This window comes from Caloenas nicobarica, chromosome 1, assembly GCF_036013445.1.
Source record: "Caloenas nicobarica isolate bCalNic1 chromosome 1, bCalNic1.hap1, whole genome shotgun sequence".
NCBI classification, from domain to species: Eukaryota; Metazoa; Chordata; class Aves; order Columbiformes; family Columbidae; genus Caloenas; species Caloenas nicobarica.
In genome coordinates this window covers 50,224,029-50,247,072 of record NC_088245.1, presented here as the reverse complement: position 1 = coordinate 50,247,072, position 23,044 = coordinate 50,224,029, and the positions used below count along the sequence as shown (strand labels likewise).

The 23,044-nt window shown below is 37.9% G+C and overlaps 2 protein-coding genes across 10 annotated transcripts in view; one reads left to right on the top strand and one right to left on the bottom strand.

The window, feature by feature from the left end:
- The window catches only part of CEP290 (centrosomal protein 290), a 54,359-nt gene extending 51,839 nt beyond the window's left edge, over nt 1-2,520 (bottom strand). For 3 of the 8 annotated variants that reach the window (XM_065629878.1, XM_065629909.1, XM_065629919.1), the window contains exons 1-2: nt 1,614-1,652; nt 398-454 (exon numbers count right to left, since the gene is read on the bottom strand). In XM_065629878.1, the coding sequence (XP_065485950.1) occupies nt 398-454; nt 1,614-1,621 (65 nt within the window). In that variant the 5' untranslated portion in view covers nt 1,622-1,652. Of the gene's footprint in view, nt 1-397; nt 455-1,613; nt 1,658-1,823; nt 2,113-2,270 lie in introns of those variants that run through there. The other 5 variants (XM_065629890.1, XM_065629901.1, XM_065629944.1 and 2 more) reach the window with 5 other exon arrangements.
- Nucleotides 2,521-2,633: 113 nt separating this feature from the next.
- Nucleotides 2,634-23,044, top strand: part of TMTC3 (transmembrane O-mannosyltransferase targeting cadherins 3) — a 35,277-nt gene continuing 14,866 nt past the window's right edge. Inside the window, exons 1-9 of one of the 2 annotated variants that reach the window (XM_065648090.1) lie at nt 2,634-2,710; nt 10,446-10,545; nt 11,340-11,452; nt 12,051-12,267; nt 13,813-14,031; nt 18,173-18,272; nt 18,974-19,089; nt 20,790-20,962; nt 21,585-21,837. In XM_065648090.1, the coding sequence (XP_065504162.1) occupies nt 12,079-12,267; nt 13,813-14,031; nt 18,173-18,272; nt 18,974-19,089; nt 20,790-20,962; nt 21,585-21,837 (1,050 nt within the window). In that variant the 5' untranslated portion in view covers nt 2,634-2,710; nt 10,446-10,545; nt 11,340-11,452; nt 12,051-12,078. The remainder of the gene's footprint in view (nt 2,711-10,445; nt 10,546-11,339; nt 11,453-12,050; nt 12,268-13,812; nt 14,032-18,172; nt 18,273-18,973; nt 19,090-20,789; nt 20,963-21,584; nt 21,838-23,044) is intronic. The other variant, XM_065648098.1, reaches the window with a different exon arrangement.

Here is a 23,044-nt window from a genome sequence, read left to right as displayed (position 1 = left end):
TACTCAATGAATTTGTGACGCTAACAGTGAGGAGCAAGACACATGTGAAACCTCTGTTTTAACTCTAATATCCTTCTTTGCCTCCCCACCTCTCAATGTGTTCTTTTTACGCTAATGAAAAAACACAACTGGATGCCCTCTCAATCAGTCCTTGTAGGATAAATATCTTACAGTCACAAAATCATTATTTCTAATAGTTAAAACACAACCAACATCTGCCTTAGTTTGATACTACGAGCATCCGTTTCTTGACATTCATTTCTAAGACAATAAACTGTTTTATTAAATATCCTTTCCTGTTGATTAGAATACTTGAATTGATAAAGGACGGTAAACAATCTGGAAACTGAAAAAAATCTGATCTGAAAGTGGTGCAAAGTTTTGTTCTACTGCTTACCTACTGGTTGCTGTGGGCCACAGTGACTTCTCATACACCTGAAAGTCAATGCAGTATCTGAAAAAGGCAGAAAGGATTGGAAGTCTTGGACTGTTCTATTCTCTGGAGCTGTCTCTAGCCTTTATTATCAATATTTCAAAAATTAGATTCAGCTATGTTTAAATTAGAACAATTTAAAACTATTTATTGCCCTAAATTATGAATATGGCCTAAATGGTTAAGAAAACTAAGAAAGAAATAAAACTATCAGGAATATTAAATTCATTATTCAAAAAACTAACAATAGAGCAGGGATATATGTTTTATAGGAAAAAAAATGAAGCTAAATCAATAACTGCTATAATGCTCTATGCTGAGCATGATTATTTTGAGATCTGTTCCATCATGTACCCTCTTCATCACTCAGCAGTTTAAAGACCCAACAACTGAAATTTCCTTCTGTAATGAAAGGCTGAAATTATGCCTAAGCATTCTGAAAGAAGAGTCGTAAGACTCTGAAATCCAGCTGTATGCTTAAAGGAGGATAAAAATGAATCTTTCCTCATATTTTCTGAATATATTTTTAAATATATATTTCTGAATATTAAAAAAAACCTGTTACAATGATGTAGGAATTATCAGTATAAAATGCCTGAAAATCAAAACTATTCTTAAGCAAACATACAACCTTACTACTGTCAATCTTTTCCTACCTTCCATCTTTCAAATCTCTTTTTCTCTTATAAAATAACATCTTAAGAAAGTATTAGTCTCCAAAAGGAGAGATAGCTGTACATAAACAAAATAATCCAACTTGTTGGGAGACCATCTATAATAAGCCATGGGAGGCACAACCTAAGCATATGCAGTATGTACATATTTAAGGACAAAAAGTAAGAGCAACTTTAATTGAAGAGTTTTCCGTCATAACATTTAGCTGATCCCTTGCCCTCAACTACAACCTGTGCTTTCAGTTGACACATGATGTGTAGCAAGACATCGAGACTGCAGCTCTACAAAAAGTGTGAGATAGATGTGCATTTGACATTAGCTATGACAAGATTTTCTTGAGTTACTCAAGGAATCAAATACACATAAAATGGACAGATATTACAAAGTTCAGTAAGGCCAGATAGAAAAGGAGGTCTGGTGGGCGTTTCAAGTACTATCAGAACAACAATAATGTCCCTTGCTGCCTCCAAGAAACCAAGAAGCAACTAAGCTACCATGCAGGTACCTTATCATCAGAGTGAAATTAAGCACCAGAAGGAATAGCTGTTCTTTTTCCGTGAAGGTGTGTATAACGTGTAGCACAGTAATGTTTACTTGAGCAAGACTGCATACCAACAAGCAGCACAGTCACGTGGGAAATGTGCTCTCCTAGCTCGACATAAGTTTACTAGGACTAACTGGTCTTTAGCTACTTGTGATTTTCAAATTAGCTTACCCAGACTAGCTCTCATCTACTAGCTCTACAGAGCACTAGATCTTAAAGGCAAAGCCTCAACCAAAATAGGATCTTGTGCAGTGTTCCTGTTTTCTTCCAGTTTGTAAATCGCAGGCCGGAAAGGACACAGTGACAGACCACGATCCCTCCAGGATGCTGCCGAGAGACAATTTTGCCTCCAACTCATCCGACTGTGCTGAATTAACAAATTGCCTTCTTTTGGGTCCACCTTCACAACGGGGCACGGCTGAGGCACCAGTGGAGAGCGGACACCGCGGGCTGTGACCTGTCCCGGCCACCGCCTGAGCCCGGACGCTTCTGCCCGGGACCCGCGGCCCCGCCGCCGCCCCCGGCCCGGCCCGGCTGCCCGCAGCGCTCCCGCGGCAGCGCAGAGCGCAGCGATTTTGGCCTCCTCCCCTCGGAGCACCCCCCGCCCCTCGGCCTCACCGCTCCCCGAGGCCGGCGGCGGCCGCTGCTAGGCGACGCCATCAAAGTCCCGCCGGCTCCGCTCCCGGGGACCCGGATACACATCGGCGCGGGGAAAGTCCACGCTCCCGCGGCACGACACGGTGCCAGCCGGGCACTCCCGGTCCCGACGGCCACACGGCGGGGAGCCGGGCGGGACAGGGCGCGATGTGGCTCGGGGGGAACCGTTACCCCGTCGCTGGGCCGCAACCCCGCCCGTGGACTGCGTGTCCCAGCGTGCCGCGCGGCTGCCCCGGGTCCCGGCATGCCTCGGGGCCGGCCTGCCCGGGGCGGGTTCCCGACAGCCTCCACTGGCCGGGGCGGGGGTGCTGTGCGCATGCGCGGTGCCTGGCGGCGGCGGAGCGAGCTGTGGGCGGCGGTTGGTGCCGGTAACGGTGCAGCCGCTTCCTCCGCGGCCTCAGGTAGGGCGGGCAGCGGCGGTTCCCTCACGGACGGGATTTGGGTGGGAAGGAGAGTTGGGTTCGGCGTAGCTGCTGCCCGCGGCGGCGGGTGGTCCTCTCCCCCCCGGCCGTGCTGCCGGGCCTTATCCGTGAGCTCTCCGCGGCTGCTGAGCGCCGGCCTGCGGTGCGGCCTCGGTCTCTGGCCGCTCTTCTGCGCCTCTTGAGCGAAGAGCCGGCCCGCTCCCCTCCTCAGGCTTCCTGCCTCCCCCCTCCCCCAGCCTTACCTTGGCCCAGGGCTGCGGCCAGCCTGCTCTTTCCCGCATGACCGACCGACGGGAGGGCTGCAGCACTGCCCAGATATGCGTGTGTGTTCTCGGTGACAACCAATGATAGGGCAAGGGGCAGTGGGTACAAACTGGAACACAGGATGTTCCACTTAAATATGAGAAGAAACTTCTTCTCACTGAGGGTGCCAGAGCACTGGAACAGGCTGCCCAGGGGGGTTGTGGAGTCTCCTTCTCTGGAGACGTTCAAAACCCGCCTGGACGCCTTCCTGTGTAACCTCATCTGGGTGTTCCTGCTCCGGCAGGGGGATTGGACTAGATGATCTTCTGAGGTCCCTTCCAATCCCTAACTTTCTGTGATTCTGTAATAGTCGGGGCCCAGAAGTTACCTTGCAGAGCAGTGGAGGGAGAGATCACACCTGTAAACTATTCGGATCCATTGATGCATGGTGGCCAGCGAGGAAGTCTGGGTGTTGGTAGTGGTCTGATGGCCCCAAAAGTTTGGGATACTGTGTTTTTAGCTAAATGGGTGTGAGCACATCTTTACAAATTAAAAAGGAAAACCAGCAACTATTTGAGGCATGTGTATAGCTTTGTATGCATTCAGCAGCTGTGGAGAGTTGAAGATTTTTTTTTTTTTCTCAGTGGAAAGAGAAAGGTGATCAGAATGTCATCTCTGTACTTTTGCCTTTTTCTGCATTATTCATCGTTTTCTTTTTCTTTGCTCTCTCTTGACAAGTGTTGATATTTAAGGAAGGCTGACAAGACACAAGATGCCTGGCACTCCTTATAGTTATGTAACTTGTGCCAGTCGTGGCATGACTCTAAATTCTTGATTGAAAGGAAAGATTTTTATACCGCAGTCAGAGATTGGTTAATTACAGCTCTATATTGTGTAAAAAAATCAAACTTTGTAGTTAGGGAAGGGAAAGAGACCAGATTATATTTCATGAATGGGAAATGTTACTAAAAATAGGCTTCATTATGGTTAAGTGTAAAAGAATTTCTTAGCAGGAGGGACTTTTATAGTTGGAGCAGGTGATCCACAGAGAATATTGCTTCCTTGCTACAAGAGGAACTTTCAGGAAATGGATCCCACTGTGATACAGAAAATAAAATAATCCCTTGATGTTGGGATGTTTCTGAGTAGGTTTGTTTTGTTTTGTTTTGTTTTAATCCTCTTAAGTTACCAATCTGTTAATGCCAGTGTAGCTATTTAATGTGCTTCAGCATTTTTGGAGTGTTGTTCTGTTACAGAACCATTAGAAAATACACCATTACTTATACTGGTAATGAAACCAGATCCAGGTTATAATTGTGTAGTGCAGCTAGTAAAGAAGTTTTATGTAGAACTAAAGGGGATTTTGAGGTGGGTATGAAAACTTCCAAAAGTAACAAAAGAGGTTGAGAAGAATGGAAGTATTAACCCCACACAAAATGAGAAAAGTTGTAAAATACAGAATGGCTTAGGGCAAGTGATTTAGTTTTCTTTTGTTCTGTGTCACTTCTAATCGCGTGACAAACTTTGAATAAGTAGATCTTCTTTTGGTGGGATTGCATGCTTGCAGTTCTGGAGCCAAATAATGTTTTAACTCCATAGTAAACAGCTTGACCTATCCTGTTAGAAAAGTTAGGCATCCATGTTAAACCACAGGTTTGGTAACAGTATGCTATTTGAAAGAGCTAGTACAAAAAAATACAATATGAAAGATCTAATGTAATGTTATTAAAAATACCACAAGAAGTCGTATGCAGACCAAGCATACTAAATAAGGACATACACAGCAGACTTTAAAGGCTGTCTTTTCAGCTTATGCCACCCATGTAGCTTTTGTTAGTTTATTCTGTGGCATTAATAAACATGCAGTTTCTGCTATTGTATTTCTAGAACACTGAGTGTTGATCAGCATTATTTTAGGGACACTATTTTTGCACCAGTGTCCTATGAGGAAACAAATCAGAGTTTATGTAGTTATTCTAAATATAAAAAAGTGTTATTTGTTACTGTTTGAATGTAGCAAAAGAAAAAAGGCCAAACAAACAAACCCCAAACAAAACAAAACTACAAACAAAACCAAAACACTATCACCAAAAAAACCCTAGAGGTTTGACTTGGAAGTGTGAGATCCTGTTAATCATTTTAAGAATCATTTTAAGGTATAAAATACTTAAAATACAAACCATACCTGTGTGGTTTTATTTCAAGCAACTGTTGGACCAGTTGCATTGAACAAGTTGAAGCTAAACCACCAGCTAAACCTGTATCTTCATCTCTACCCATTTTTAAATTGCTTTGTGTTTTGAGCCTTGTTTGTACCAGAGTACCCTAAAATGTCCTGAGTGTTAGTTCAGCTGCTTGGTTACCAGCAAGCTCTTCACAGTCCTCCCTCGGGAAATCTTTCCTCTGGCTGCAGCACATGTTCCGACTCCATGTCAGAACTGCCATTCCTCGTCTAGTTGATCCTTCAGAACTGTATGAAGAGAAGGCTAGGGGTCATTGCTTTGCTGTGGAATTAAGAGTACTTCAGATCGATCCCATTCCTCTTGATCCTGTAGTTTGTGCACAGGAAGTTTGCCACAATAAAACTTTTGTTATATTTGTTCTGCTCTAGGAACTCAGCAAGATGAAAGAGGAATCCAGGCATGTTTTGCATTCTTCTTCCTCCCATCTTCCCAAATACTGCTCGCCTTCTACTATATGAGATTCAAGCCCAATCATTTGAATCTCAGCTGTGCATCTAAGTTGTTTTGTACTTGAGTTATACCTTGCAGTGACATTTAAGATAAGATAAATTTAAAGACTCTGCTGGAAAGGGACAACAGAATCAAAATTATGATCTCTTTCTGTCATTCAACACTCATATTAAGTCAGCAGAAAGAATATTCAATTATAGCCCAAAAATAAAAACACAGAAAGGGTAGCAAGTAGGCAAGACAAATTAGGATATTAGCAGAGCCTTCAAAGCTGGATTCCGATGCCATTTGTGACTATACTACTGGGTTTGGTAACCCATTGTATATCTCTCTATTGATATTCATCAATTGAGCCACCAGCTGTTAGATGAACTTGTTGCTCACCTGTTTAAAAATAAATCTAGGAGTGGTTTTAACAGTTCTTTGCTTTCTTCCACCTTTGATATTTTGACGATTTTCTTTATGAACTGTAAATATGTTTTGAACAGTTCAGGACCTTCAATGGTTATCAAAGTACATGTCTCCAGAGTAAATGAAATGCACGACTATTTATTGGCAGCTCCTTTGTGTATGTCTGTTTCTTCACTGACTTTAGAACTCCAAACAGGAGAGTGGGAAGCCCACTCTGATTAGGTATGTGTATAAATGCTCACTAGTTTGTTTTCAAAGCTTTTCAAAGAACTGCCTGATCCGTACACAAATTGCCTGTTTTTTGTTTCCAGCAGTCTAATTAATATAACACAAAATTAAGTTCCTTGAGATTTACATGATAACTATGCTTCACATTGCACATACAAAGCACTCTTTATCAAAGTGACTCTGTGGAGTTACAGACTCCTCACTAATGTTTACATCATCTCCAGGAAACAGTTGCACTTTGATTATGCTTGAAAATGTGAACATCTTGCTATGACTGAAAAGTGTCAGGTGTATTTTTAAATATATGAATATTTAGTAAAGTGTGAATGAAAATATCCTCCAAATATGAGATAAAAGTCAACCTTTAGATTGTAGTAAATGATATTCTGTTACAGACAGTGAATAAGGTGAATTTTAAAAAAAGTCTGACAGCTTGAACTGACTTTCAAAATACTGACTGTATCAAAAGCTGCAACTATCAATAACAAGTCAATTATGCTGAATATTTTCAAGAGTAGTACACGCTTTCATACGAAAGCTGGAATAGGTTGAAACTTCGCAATTGGGACATCTGTTTGAGTTGAATTTTAATGATCATGTTTGTTCCTGCCAGTTTCTCTGGAAAGCCTGAGCAGGATTAGGTGGATTGTACAAGCTTTTTTCCATACAGAAGTACCATGGTTTTCAAGTTCTTTATTACTGCCACTACCCATGTCTTTTTTTTTTTTTTTCCCCCTAAAGAGGGAAAAAGAGACTTGCATAGAACATTTTCTCTGAAGTAGGCTTCATTGGAACAGAATTTTTTATTAATGCCCTTCAGGGTGCCATTACCCATTAGGAGAAAAATCTTAGATATTTTGCTAAGCTTCTAACTTTTAAGTAGTAAGATGTGTCTAATCAACAGAACTATATTTGCTCCTGCAAGAGACTGTTGTTAATGTAAGGTGGCAGAGAGCAAGTTTATTTGGCGATAGCTAATTATGGGGGGCTAAATAGCTGTTCATATTTAGGGATTGCAGCTTTATTCCTTCCTAAATACATACTCCCTAATTTTTCCTAAGTTCACAGTGGCAGAAAATTACTTCCACATTCCCAAATCTCCCAACTGAGGATACTCTTAGGGCATCATTATGCATTTTTTTATTTGTGTGGAATTTTTTTCTGCAGACTACTATTATTTTGCATTATGCAGTGCTAAACTGTCTGTATTGTCATGGATTTGGTAGTGATTGTAGAGAAATACTTTGTTTTCCTACTTTTAGAAAATAACTTTGAGGTTTTTGTGTGTTTGTGTTGTGGGATTTTTTTATGTCTTACTCTTATCTTGAAGGAGAATACTGGATGAACATGTAGAGGGTTCTCAACAAGCTGGAAGAGGAGAAAACTACATACTTTACAAGCCAAACCTGCTCGAGAGCTCTGGTTCTTGTATGTCCTTTTCACTTGATGCCTCTGTACAGGCATGAAAACAGAACAGTGCAAAATGCAGATTTCTGTGCCAAACAGCTTGAGAAAATTAAGTGTTTTCCACACCTTGGGCATTCTGTTCTCCACCTGATTGTTCTAGGTTTGAAATTTGGAGTTTGGTGGTGGACCCAACTGTAATAGCAGATAGAAAGTAGTAGTTATGATGTTGAGCCTTCCTCAAAATCTGCCTTGTTATGCTAACATAAAGGACTGCAAAAACACCTTTTCCATATTTATGCTTTAATTCAGCAAGAACATTAAATCACCCTGTAATCAGACCAGATCGAAAAAGTAATTTTCCTAACTTTATGTATCTTTACAGTATATTTCAGGAAAATAGGACTTTAGAATGCCAGAATGCAAGTCTGTCACCCAAGCTAGCAATACAACATGATAGCTGCTCGCTTACTCCTTCACTCTCCAGTATGGGAAAGAATCAAAAGGGAAGGGAGAAACTTGGATTGACATAAACACAGTTTAATAAAATAATAAAATACTAATACACCACTAGTAAAGATATATATAAAATAGAAATAGAATATAAAATAAAAGATACTCAATGCAATTCCTCACGAACTCCATCTACACTGAGCAGCCAGTCCCAGGAAGCAGCACCTGGTCCTGAACAGCTGATCCCAAAGAGGGAAAAAAGAGGAAAAAGGCAGAAGAGCCCAGAGGCCTCTGCAAAGTGGCAAAAGGCCGAACTAAATGTCCCCAACCAAACTCCCCAGGCTCTGAAAAAAAGAGTGGAGAAAGAATGTGGGAGAGAGAAAATGCCCGAGAGCAAGCAAGAGTGACAACGCTTAAGAGAGAGAAACTGGAAGATGCCAACTCTCATTGAATATGAAGCATGATGCTAATGGGATGGAATACTCTTCTTGATCAATCTGAATGTCAGTCAAGCTCTGCCCCATCCATGTCCCCCTTGCTTGATGCCTCACGCCTGTGGGCAGAGCACTCGGAATGTCCTTGGCTCTCAGACCAGAGCAATTAAAAACATTAACTCTGTGCTGGGATGTTATCTTTCTGTTCTCAAACTAAGTTCAAATAATGAGCGTGCTAGCTATGAAAAAGAAAGGTTTCTAACTGCATGAAGAAAATTAACTCATTTTCAGTTAAACCAGCATAAAGTCAAAAGTAGTAGTGTGTCTGTGCTACAGTTTTGTGCGATTGACAGGTTGTACATGACCTTTTCTGTTTTTCTCTTTGTGCTTGCCCTGGAAGCCAATTGCTGGAAGATGGGGGTTCTTGCAGATTTCCGTTATGCTGGTCTGTTGCCAAGACCTACTAGTGCTTTTGCGCAAAACAAAATGTTGAGAGGGATATGGTGTGATGCATTTGAGGTTATCAAGCTTGGCACAGTTCAAGCAGTGTGTTGTGCGACTTGGTTCTAAAACCAGAACAATGCGTTTTGTGGCATATGTTCATTCCTTACAGTAAATTTAGTAAGCTATTCAGAGTTGCCTGGAGTGTCTGTGGCTCAAATACTTGTCTTGAAAGACCAAATTATAGCCATGTATTTGCAATCATATTTGTGATTGAAATGTGCGTGTAAAGGAGAGGACAAATTGCAAATTAAAAAATTGTAATGTTAAAGGTGAATTTCTTTTGAAGGCCTCAAATAGGTTTCACTGCCGGTGGGCTAACCACTTAAATCTGACTTTGGATGTAGCTAAATTCTTTATGCTTAACAGTTCCCTTTCATGCAATTAAAACAGTATTTTCCCTACAGTTGGCATGTACGTACATCTAGCTCTGTGAGGGAACAGCGTGGTCTGTAGTGGTGTAAAAGTACAGTTCTGGGTGGAAGAAATACTAGAAATTAAGAGCAAAAAGGCAGGCTTGTCAAAGCATCAGAATTGCCTAGGGTTAAAGGATAAGCAAAGTAGCTGTTTTGACATATATTCCATGTAGGGAAAAGTAAAAACATACAAAAAGCAGTTGAGGAGCTAGCAATTAAGGCTGGTTAAGTTTTTCCTTTTAATAGGAGGCTATACTTCGGAATCTATTCTTTTTTTTCCTAGTTGGGTAGCAGTAACTGTTTCTGAAATAAGGTTGTTAAAAGAACTACCTCAGCAAGCAAGGGCTTGCTGCTTCAACCAGTACAGAAATCTTATATTGTTAATAAAGAAGTCTCAAGTCACCAAAAACCTACTCACCTTGCGACACTTTTTCTTAAAGGGCGAATTTAGATAAAACTTAGAGTTGGTTCTGTATGGCAATATTATCTTGTCCCATTTAAAAAATGTAGGCTATGATGTTGGAAAACCATTACATGTTAATTGTAGGTCCTTTTCATGTGTCACTGCTTTTCAGTAGAACTAGTGAACTTCCAGAAGTAGGAAATGCACTGCTCAGGATGAGGAATTTCAAACTCTGTTTTCAGTATGTTGGGAAACAGCAGTTTCTTCTCCACATTCTTTGGGGAGTCAACTAAAAAACTTTGGCATGTTGAAGTTCAAAAGTGGGCTGTCTTTTCTTGTATTCCTGCAGTATGCTTTATATTCTTTTTTAAAATAAGATGTTTCTGACTGCCAAGAAGACCATAAATATGTTTAGACTTAATCTTGGCTTAGTGCTTTAAAGTACTCTGATCCAGCCTGGCAAACACATGTAGCAGCATTTTTTAACATTTAAGATTGGGGTTTTTTTTCCTTTTTTTAAATACAAAGGTGGTGGCAGCTTTGGAAAAAGCTCTTCCTTGGTTGAAATAACACCAATAGCCAGTGCTCCAAGTACTACCGAAGAAAAAACCACCTTCACTGCCATTATGTGAGTAACACTGAATGGATTAGTTTGATTCCTTTTAAATGATCTTTTTCCTGTTTTTTTTGGTTAACTGCTCCTGCATCTTGTTGCACACATGTTCCTTCCTGTACCACTGCTCCTTATTAGTTGTGATAGGTGATTGTTGTGCTCTCAGGCCCAGGCTTCAAGCCGCTAATGAGATTACCTGTCTGGATGAGATATCTCTACAGCCTGTTTTTAAAGGATAGTGTTCTTAAATGTGAACATAATTTAAAAAAAACCCCAACAAACCAAAACAAAAAAAAATTGTCACATTTCAAGGCTTAGGACAATAAAACAAATTATAGCTTCTAGACATAAGGCTGATGTTTTTACATATTTATGGATCCACATTTTCTGGTAAATATTAACTGTTCTGTGTCCTTACAGATGTTGCCCTTCTCTAGTTTTGGGGGAAATGCTATATATTTTTGTTCAGTCATCTCTCCTTTTTCTCAAAACTAAGTCAGAGTTCAACTGTCTGTAGCTTTTCAATATCTTTGGTCCCAACAATTGGCAGTAATCTGTGCTGTGTCAACTAGTGGTCAAAAAGAATGCCTTTGACCTGTAGTTACCTTCTGATTCTTTCAAGGCAAACAACCAGATACATAGTAATTTCACCCTTTGATCAGGTTGCACTTATATTAGTTTTAAAATAATTGTAAAACTGCTGTTTAATAATTTCTATGGCTTAGGAATTTTATGCAAGATGAGAGAAAATAATGTAAGGTAAAGTTCATTTGTAATGTCTTTTTTCCATGCTATTTTTCTTTGGACAGGACTCCCATGGACATTCAGTGACATCAGATCAATTGGCAGAGTTGAGAAAAAAATATGACCTTTTCGTGAACTTCTGAGAAGAATGCAAATGACCAAAGTGTGAGCTTCAATGGTAAGTTTAACTTATTTATTATTTATTATCACTAGTGTACTTCTTTAACTGTTCTTGAACACCTATATTTCTGAAGTTCTTCAAGTTTCCTGTTTGTTCTTCAGAATATTTGAAAATTTTTTAATTGCTTTTGAAATATTTTGAGAAATGCATTTAAACCTAAAAAACATGAATAATTAACACACTGGCTGCCTTTTTGATAACTTAGTATTCTCTGTCAGTATGTTATATTACGCAGGGTTCTAGAGAACTTAATTTTCATAGCTCTCCAGTTTGCAGCATTCACTGGAACTGCATAGCTGTCTGCTAAAAACTACATCACAATTTATCATCAGTCTTCTTTTTTTAGTAAAACATGAAATGTAGAAGAGCATCCATCCTGTGCGAGGATGTTTTGGGGTGAGACTTTTTAATGAGACTGTTTCTTTTAAAGACTAAATTGCGGAAGATGAATGAGACTTAGGAAAGCTTTCTATGTCACTGATTTTTAGATATGTAGTGCCATAAACTTCTTAAATATTGGATGTCTTGACTTCATTTATCAAGTTTAAGTTTTGATCATCAGTAAACTACTCGAATTTCTGTCTGTATATTTCAGCTTTTGTCCATGAAAACTCTTGGAGAAGATGGCTGATATAAGCCTGAAGGAAGCTGCACTAATAGTTGGTGTGGTGGCAGCCTGCTACTGGAACAGTCTCTTTTGTGGCTTTGTTTTTGATGATGTGTCAGCAATTTTGGACAATAAAGATTTGCATCCTTCTACTCCATTAAAAAACCTGTTTCAGAATGACTTCTGGGGCACTCCAATGTCTGAGGTAAACTGTTTGTGAAACAATTTGAGGCATTTAGGAAATGGAAAAAAATCTTGCAGAGAGTTTATATACTTTTATTCCCTAATATGGTTTCAACAGAGTAGTTTGTTTCTGATATAATTGGTGGTGTTAGTGTTTTGCACTATAAGATCAGATGCCGCTTATATTCTTTCTCGTTGTACAGTAAAAGAACTTGTAAGAAAATGAAGTCATATATCAAACTTCAAGACTCTGTCTGTTATCTAATTCCAATATTGAAATTGGACAACTCTGACCATTTTCCCTTCTTGTCCTGCAAAAGCTAGACATTGACATAGAGGGATAGTTATTTCTAACTGTAGTCTGGAAGGAAAGAGAACACTTAAACAGCAAAGCTAGGAGTTAGAGAATGGGTATTAAATCTGTTAAATTTCTTTGAGTAAGTATGTTTATATGAATTCAGAGTTTTTGGTTTGTAGCCCCTGTAGAGTGGCTGTGTTTTTATCTGAAAAGCTGCATTGGCATTAAAGTTGTTGATAAACATTGTCAAATGGCAGTGGATAAAGGATTTATATATATTTTAGAAAGTTGCACATGGTGTCATTGCTGAGCAAATTAATAAAAATTCTCTGATGGTCACAGGTATTTTGCTTGTCAAGGCATTCTGCCTTTTAATCTTCTCTTAAGTCCATAACATAGTGTTAGTTCCTTGTGAGATGCTAATTGCTAGCTCTAGAAATAGACTTTGATACATAATGAAAGCTTCCAGACAATTTTTCAGATGCCATCTAGTCCTGTAGTCATTGAGAGTAAGTAGGTTCCTAAACTCCTCTCAGTAAAATTTCAAGTAGTATTTTTCAACATGTTTTTAATCCAAAAAAAGTGTAGTCATGTGGAGCAGGAGAAAGACATATCATTCAGTGGTGATTTTGCACTTACAAATAACTGAAAGTCAGGTTAATTTTAACTAAATGAAGTCAGATTAATTTGATTGTTCACGGCTTTTAAAATATTTTTTTCCTACCTTGTGTTTTTTTCTCTCTGTATGTGCAGTTTGGTTCCCTGTCATCCTCTGTCCCTTCTCCTTGCTCCCCAGGCAAAATAGGCTGTGGGTTGACAGATGCATTCTGAAACAGGAAAATAGCATTAAATGTAATTTTTGAAAGGGTTTATAGGTGAAGTAATTGCTAACATAGACATGTTGACTGGTAGACATATTGAGAATATATAGATAATACATTTAGCTGAATGCACCAAATTTTTATTTTATTTTACAAAATGTTTTAAAACATGAAATGGCAGTCGACATACTTGAGTAATACATTTAAACTGTGGAAGCAGGAAAAACAGTCAAATTAACTTATTTAACATTTTGATTTTAAATTGAGTTTTCATTTAATTCACCAGATTTTTTTTTTTTTGTTAGTATTACTAATTTTCAGGTCTTTATTTGGAAGGTTTGCTTGAGAATAGAGGGAGAGTCACATATGCATAGATTTTTAGAAGGATTAGAGTAAAAGTTCCTTTATATGTTGGTGGTGACTAACTGATTTATTTATTTTCTTTTAGGAGAGGAGTCATAAATCTTATCGTCCCCTTACAGTTCTTACGTTTCGCTTAAACTACTTGTTTAGTGAGCTAAATGCAGTTTCTTACCACTTCCTAAATCTGGTCTTTCATGTGGTGGTTTGTGTAGTCTTCCTCAAGGTCTGTAAACTTTTTCTGGACAACAGGAGCAGTATAGTTGCATCCTTGCTCTTTGCAGTGCACCCAATACATACTGAAGCGGTAGGTATATCTGTGACGTGCTTAATTTATTCTAGCTGTATTAATAAGCCTTAAATTTCATGGGGTTTGTATTTGTTTATATGTTTAACTCCAAAAAGCATGTGATTTTACTTGTATTTACTCTGCCTTTTGCAATGAGTGGGTAGACTTGACAAATTTAATGCTTGGAGTTGTTTGGTATTCCATGCAGCTACTGAAAAATAAAGAAACTTGAGTCTCTGCTACGAACATTGACTTTTATGATAACGGCTACTTTAGCTTACCTAGATATTTGTATTCTGTGATGATTGATCCAGTATAATATTTTGCAAATACTACTAATACCTCGTAATTTATTTCCAGAATTGCTAAGCACTCCCCTCAAGCTAATCACCAAGTCTGTTCTGTCCACTTTCTTTTATGTCAAGATATCTATTTTGACAGGATTCTTTTTAGGATTGTTGTTGCATGCTACATTCAGCTTAAGGGCCATTCTGTTTGAACCTTCCATTTTTGAACATATCTGATACAAGAAAGAGGAAATACATTTCTCATCTCTCATATTTAACATTCCTTAGATTCTGAAGGGAGCTTTTCACTTCTATGAAAAGCATTATCTATACAAGCTGTCTGATTATATTATTTTTTTAATGGTCAACCAGGCTTGCAATGTTCTGGAGTAAATGGAGTCTTGTGATCACCATTCATTAGATTTTGGTCAAAAACACTGATAAAGCAGATCTGTGGAATTCTCTGCTGTTATTTCTGCACCACTTAGACTGGCTTTCCTAGATTCCAGTTCACATCTGTTGCAAAGCCCATTCTTACTCTACTTTTCTCATAGTATTATCTGATTTTCAGAAAACTGAAAATGTTCAAACCTTTTGCTGTTTTGGAAGTGTTACTCTCTCTCTTTTTTTTTCTTTTTTTTTGTGTTTGTTTTTGTTTTTGTTTTTTTTTTTTTTGAGGGGAGGGGGATGTCTTTTGATATGAAGAAAATGGGAAGGGTTTGCTCTTAACGTTATGTTGCTTTTTCTTTTGGTCCTGATTTGTTTGGGTAAAGAGTTCATGTCTCTCTCTCCTGTTCTCTAAAGACACAAGTTCCTGTCAGTAGCAATTCAGTAGCCTGCATCTGTGTATTTTGAGCAAGTCTTTATAGGAATTAAGTTTATGAGGTTTATAATTGGCCGCTATTTGAGCCAATAATATGTCCTTGCTAGAAGTTGTTAGTGGTATGTTTAAAAATGCAGAAGTTAAACAGTTAAAAATTTTTGCTTGCCTTTGTGCTTGAAAGCACAATCCCCCATAAAATCTTGGGTAAAATATGGATTAAAAAAAAATGTTAATTTGGTTTTCTGTTTGTTTGAAAAAAACATGCTTTAAATTTCAATGTTTGGCTTTGTCTCCTTGCAGTAAATGTGACAGTATCTTTGCAGGAACTTTAAGTTGCCAGTAACTTACATTAGTGGTTCATAGCTTCAGTCACCCTATGTAATTTTATCACTTTTGTTCCAAATAGGATAATTCTTCATCATACTTGAACTGTCAGATTCCATATAACAGTAACACAGTTACTTTTAGCACTATGCAACAGTTAGCAAGAGGTATTACACAAATCCTACAAAACATTGTGTCATGAAAGCTTTTTGTGTAAGACAATGTTTTTACAAAGTTACAAAGTACAGTTATGAAGCAAATTGGTAATAAGTGTGTAATCGCTGATATTGGCCACATGAGGGCACTTTAAGACTGCGATTGGTAGAACTTTGTGCTGTACTTCCAACACTTGGAGACTGTGCGATCTAAGTGCAGTTGTAATTGAATTCCGCTGCTGTTGTACTTAGGTACTCAGTGAAGAATCAGTTCAGGAGTTTTATTCCTCCTGCCCCCCACCTTTTTCAATTTAAGCTTTCTGCTTTTGAGAAATAGCACATTTTATCCTGTCAAGTGTTAGCATTGAGAATTCCGCCTAACATGCAACCAAGAAAGGATTCTTAGAGTTGGCCATTGAGACTTGTGGATCTGTATAAAAGGCAAAACAACTGCAAGTTTCCATACGTGGAAAAGAGGAGGTAATAATGAGCTGTATTTTAGATCTGGGGACTTGGGTGCCAACTAACTTATTCAGGCTTCAGTGAAAACTTCAAAACAGGTCTAATTCCAAGTTTTTATTTATATTTATATTTGATAGTACCTTTTCTTTCTTTCGATAATTGAAGTGTATCCAATTTGAATTCCTTCAAATTAGTTTCCTACTTACTACTCCCCTGCACAAGAGTTTGAAACAGCAGATGCGATACATAAGCATTTCAAACCTTTACCTATCTTGTGATAAATGGATTTTTCCTGGAAAAGTTAGCAGAGCAGGATAAATAGAAAATAATTTTCTGCTTGACTCCAGAGAGAAGCTGGGCTCTTGCAGTGGTAACGTATCATTCTCTGAGGAAGAATTTTTGAGGAAACGGATTGAATAACAGCAGCATAGTCTTGTTTGTCGTTGTCTTTGGAATTCCATTTCAGCCTTCCTAGCTACTTTGCTACTCTTCTGGCCAGACGCATGTTGACCACCTTTACAGCTACGAGATGTCTGCTAACCTTGTGAACACTGGAATTTTCTCTCATAAGCCACCTTCATATCCAGAAATAGAATCACTCTTTTCTTGGCAGGGGGCTAGGGAGGCACACCAACACACTTGCTTTACTAATGATCTCTTTCACCAGATCTACAGGCAAAGCTCTCTTTAATTTCAGGCTTAATGCTGGACAATTTTGAGATCCAGATCAGGAAACCTTGAAATATCTTAAGACATTTCGAAACAAACACCTGGATACGATCCAAAATGCTAACACAAACTCTGATGTCCTGTCAGTTGTGAAACATGCTTTGTCTGTGCATGATTCAATGTGCCTTCTGGTAAATGTACACTACTCCAAATGGAAGCATCGGAGCATGATTTCGCATTCAAATTTAAATACCTTTTTTTACACTGTGACCTTGGATATTGAGTTACTTTATCTTTTTGTGTTGTACTGGATCAATCATGCTTGACCAAGAATGTACCTAGCAATAAAAACTTCTAGCTGGGTCTGGATGGCTGAAAGTCAGTTTTCAGCATCGTCATAATTAAATGGTGAGCTATGAGGTCTTAGTTAAATATGACTGTCTGCTTCAGGATGGCTTGCCATTTTACAGCCAGTTCACTTGCAAAAATTTGAATGTAATCAGAGGCATTACAGAAGAGGACAAATGAGGAAGAATGGCTGTCGTGAATGGTACTGAGGTCAGCACAGTGGCTACTTCAGTAATCGTGAATGTAGTGACCTGTCTTACATCTCTGGTTGTTCGTTGCACCCCAGTGTATTTTGAAAACAGCTCCTGAAATGGAAATTAATTGGTATTTTATTGGGGATTCTGAAACAAGCTTTTGCCCTATGGATTTTAGCACTTCTCCAAATTTTCATAAAATGCATTCCTCTCTGTCTCATTACCAAAGGAGGCACTACTTGCAGTTTTATCATTCAGAAAATTGCCAGACTTGTAGTAAAGCCTGAGTAATTCTTTAACTCCATTGCAAAGAGCTTGCCATCAATTTATTTGTAACTCTTGACTGCTCACCTAAGAGCTGCCATAGCACCAGCCAAGGGAATGCTGCTTTCAGGTTCAGATCTGTTCAGTCAGAAAAGGTATGAACAAAATCATAGTTCCTGTCCGCCACTCCCTGTAGGATGTATATGTACAACAGTCCTTGTCAGGCTTCACTTAAAGCTCCCATTCATGAAAGCTAGTTTCTTCCAAGTGTTATGGAGAAAGCAGTCATTATTGTGCCCAAATTCTGCTTGAAATGCTATTCCTGGCTGGTGTTGCTGAAGATAAAATAATCTGCCTCAAATGCTATTTGTGACTGGTGTTACTAAAGATGAAGGGAAGTACAGATTTCTCAGTTGTCTTGTTAATGGTGATACTTGGGGGAACAGCAGCTACAGGCCAGTATGGTCCTGATCTTGAATTCAGTACTGATTGAACTGAAAGTAGCCTTACTTTTCTTAGCTGTTTTTGTTTGGTTTACAGAGCTTGTTTATGCATATGCTAATACCAGTCATGCACTCTTCTAGTACTAGAATAGTCACAAGAAGAATAATCTCGTTTTCTTTTTCCTTTCAGGTAACCGGAGTTGTGGGCAGAGCAGAGCTTTTATCATCTATCTTTTTTCTAGCTGCGTTTTTGTCATATACAAAATCTAAAGGGCCCGATAATACCATAGGTAAATGATTGACAAATATATACATAAGTTCATTTCTGTATCACTGATAATAGCACTCTTAAAATGGTATTATGGGTGTTCTGGTTATTCAGCAAGTGGGTACAAAAAAACCTTCAGCCCCAAGAAACCCATGTAATAGTACTTTCTGTTATGAATTGGCTTTTTTTTTTTGTCTTCAAGACTTAAACGCCTTTTCAGTTGTTTTGTAACACCTAGAGTAGGGGACTCTTACACTGGTTTCTGTTAATGCAAGTAAGTAGATGTGGGCTGAGATGCCTCAGATGGTCACAAGTAAGCTACAAAGTTTCTGTGGAGATGTAGGAGGCTTACCTCTTTTCCAAAGTCAAACTGACCTTTTGAAAATTCATGACTCCCTATAAAACATTCAATTTGAAAAACTGTTCTGGTGAATTAGGCAAGATTGGGCTTTTTTGTTTTCTCACCGTAGATTAGTCTTTTGCCTTTCATTTAGTTCTTTCAAATTAAAGGAGACAGTTTTAAAACTGACACATGTATATTATTTTATGTAAAGCTAGTCGTCTTCCCTTTAATAACAAATGACCTACTGAATAAGTTCATAGAACACAGCATGTTCAAACATAAAGAGCCAAAGTCTTCACTTTTTAGGTTAATTTACTTTATTACATGTTTGTTTTTGTTGTAAGATGGAGCATTTTCAGTAACATCATCTTTCTTTGCAGTGTGGACTCCAATTGCAATGACTGTGTTTCTTGTAGCTGTTGCAACACTGTGTAAAGAACAAGGAATAACAGTGGTGGGGATATGCTGTGTGTATGAAGTATTTATTGCTCAAGGGGTAAGCTGTTGAAAAATAAATTGGATTTCTTCTCAGGAATTCTGTAATAAGACATTAAGTACTTTGAAGTGTCATATTTCAGCACTGTTTTTATCAGTTCAGGCTAACTCTGGAGTTCTGTTACATTTTTCAGATTTTCTTTGACTCAACTAATGTTTAACATACGTGGTTCATGGTGAGGGAATCCAGTGACTTCTAAATTGTGCTTTACATGTCATACAACGATGTTACCAAATTGACTCAGTAAAGTATTTACATGTCTTAGTGGAAACCTAACGTTTTAGTTGACTGAGGTTTGCTGACTAGCATATAACAGTCTTGATTAAAGTCTGAGGTACAAAAAGATGGGGGATTATTTGTTTTTAATTCCAGTAGCAAAAATAGGGAACATACTATATAAAAAATGCATTTCATCACATTCTAATGAATACCAGACATTTTGGAGTAGTCTTATTTGAATCAATAATATTCTTATGACGTTGTTTTAAGAATACCTTTAAATTTAAATTCTAATGTGATAGGTTTCATCTTAAACACTGACAAGTCTTTAATAGTAACTTTTGTTTAGAGAAACAAGATGTTCCTGCAGATAAATAATTATTGGCTTTTTAATAGTCAAACCATATGCAATTTAAAAATGTATGATTGCATATTCTAAGAACATTTTCTAGTTTACTATTCCTTAATTACTTGAAGGAATATTTTGCAAAAACCACACCTGTAAAATTTGAAAGGTTGTCTCTCTTGGGGATGTGTATTCAAGAACAAAATACTAAAATCACTTTTTTTGTGCTTACAGAAATACAGGAGTTTATAACTATTGCCCTAGCAAGTGTAGTGAATAAGCATGTAATTTTCAAACTGGGTGTCTAAGGAAATCACCAGTATGTGACTGTACTTTTCAATCCACTCTTCCTTTCTTTTAGTAACTTTTGATCTGATTCTAAATTCCATGAAAGTTTAACGAGTTTGTGTAAATCGACTGAGTAGAAAAGATAAAATCCAAACTGAGGCTTCTTCTGAGGGCACAGGTGTAGCATGAACTGAGAGTTTGGCCAGGTCTCAAAAACCTCTATCTGTAGTTCATCGAACCAGTATATGTGAAGCAATAAATCATCCCCAGCACAAGACATGCAGACGTAGGGTAAAAGGTACACAGGGAAGAAATGAGAGTATATAATGGGGAACTGTGCAAGGTTATAATGTTCATGAGGCAGGGAGAGATGGATTATTGGAACAGAAACATAAAATAGAAATCCAGGGCTAATCAGGAAATAAATAGTATTTCTACTGTTCCTAAGGAATTTTGTTTATAGGACAAGTATTCGGAATGGCTGATAATTCTAGAAATAGTGATTTCTCTTCTTCAAAATTTGTTTCGTGGTCATACTTGATTTATCGAAGTCTCTGAAGATGGCACAAATTTTTTAATCTGTCAATGCAAAATAGAGAACTAAAGGCATACGAATTCAACTATGATAGTGTTAGCAAGAATACTTGAATAGAGTTATTTTTATTAGAATGGTGGACTTCTATTTGGGGGTTGTCATGAAAGCTCTAAGAAGCTGAGTTAAGTAGCTATTGGGAACAGGCATTTAGAGAAAAGCAAGACAAAAAACCCGAAACTATAAGGTAGTTCATATTTATCTAAGGGATTAATGAGTGCACTGTATGATTATAACCACTTTTTTCCCTTGCAGTACACCTTGCCAGTGTTGTTGGACACAGCTGTACAGATTCTCCGAGGGAAGGGCAGTATTCCTTTCTCTATGCTCCAAACACTGTTGAAGCTCATAGTCCTAATGTTCAGTACACTGCTGCTTGTAGTTGTCAGAGTCCAGGTTATCCAGTCTCAACTTCCAGTGTTTACAAGGTAATAGTAAAGTGTCTCTTATTTACAGAAACTGAGAAATAAGATGTGGCTTAATGAGGTCTGAATGAAATGGGAAAAATACATCAACTTAAGTGTTTATTAACATATATTAATATTGGTAAGCAATGACCGTACAATATTACATTGTTTGTGAAATCGATAAATGGTATATTTCAGTACCTGTTGACAAGAATGTCCAAATTATTGAGGTATCTGGGCAGGCATTAATTTTAAAAAATTTACAGTTGTTAGTTCATCTTAGCAATTCAGAAAGTAAATGTTTTATGACTAGATTTTTTTTTTTTTTTTTGCTATATGTTTGAACCTTGGCTGAACACTCCAACACTCTTAATAAGTTTTTCCTCTTCTACATAAAAATATCTGTTTTAGGTATGTACTATGCAGAAAGCATGGTTGACTTCAGATACAATGCTTGAAGATAAGTGTGTATGGATAATGTTAGAACTGAAAAACTGTAATTGATCTTAGATGTGTGTGAGCAATGTAGACATACAAGGATCTAATATTTGCCCTGAAAAATGAGGCGAACTATTAAAAACATGAACAAAGACCACTGAACCCAACTTTAGGTGTAAATCATTCTGTTTCTCTTTTGCTTTAGGTTTGATAACCCAGCTGCTGTTAGTCCATCCCCAGCAAGACAGCTGACTTTCAACTACCTCCTCCCTGTAAATGCATGGCTGCTTCTCAACCCCTCAGAATTATGCTGTGACTGGACAATGGGAACTATTCCTCTTGTGGAGTCTTTGTTAGATGTTAGAAATGTTGCCACTCTCACGTTCTTTTGCTTTCTGGGATCTTTGATCGTCTTCAGTCTCCGATATCCTGGGGATTCCTCCAAGACTGTATTGATGGTATGAATGATGCATTGTTTTTGTCATTTTTTTAAGAGTGTAGGTGGCTTGGGTTGTTTGGTCACATGTCTAATCTGATATGACCTGGAGATTTTGCATGTATCTCCTTTTGGACTAGAATGAACACATAAAAGAGTGAAATAGTTGTAGCAACAAAATGTTAAATTGCAATTAAATATGTGACTCCATCAGGACTGAGATGGAGAAGAATAGACAAGAGATGAGAATAAATATGCCCCCTGTTGTGTATTTGCGCACTGTACTACAACCTTTCTCAGGTATTCAGAACTCAATTAGCAACTGGGGGTTTTCAGTAGAACTTAAATATGTTTTAAGGATCAGAATGCATTTCCGTCCTGCAAACTGTCTACCTTATTTAAATGTCAGTAGTATTTAGCAAGTGGCTTGATTTTCTTTCTCATAGGTATGAAAGAAAAGGATGTTTCAGCATCTAGGAATATAAGTTTTCCTCTTTTGTGTTTTTTCTTTTATCAAAGGCACTTTTATGTAGTCTTTTTCATATTCTAAGGAAAAGCTAATTTATTAACCTGTAAGGTCAGTTCCTATTTTCCAGTATTACATGACCTTAAAACTGAACTGTATTAACAAGAAAGAATATTTTGGAAGAAATTAAAGATCAAACGAGCTAGTATTTTTTCACCCATACCCAGTCATATTTTTGATTGCTCCCATTGCAAATTTTCACAAGGTTAATGATTACCTGATAACCATGGTTTTTATTAAATCAGTGGTGCAATTATTTGTACAGCAAACCTGCACGCATAGATCTTAGTCTGCTTCAGAAGTAATGTACTTTTAAAATATCTGACTTAGCCAAAAAAAGTTTCAGATGGGTGGGAATATTTATGCACAATTTAAGACTAAGGATTTATTTGCTAATCAGCTGGCAAACTTTGAATCACTTCAAAGAGACCTAACGTTATAGTTCTAGCTCATATGGTTCTTCTTGTCACTGGAGTGAGGCAATTTGTTTCACTAGTAAATCCATGAAAATTATTTGTAGTATTGCTGATGAAGCCTCTTGCCCTGAATTTGGAAACTCTCTAGGAAGAAAATAAACTTAGCTTATTGATATAATAAATGTAAAATATGACATACCTAGTAAAAAATGTTATCGCTTTACGGCACTTAGAAAATGGAAAGGAGTAGTTTAATCTTCTTTCTTATATAAGCTGAAACAATTTTT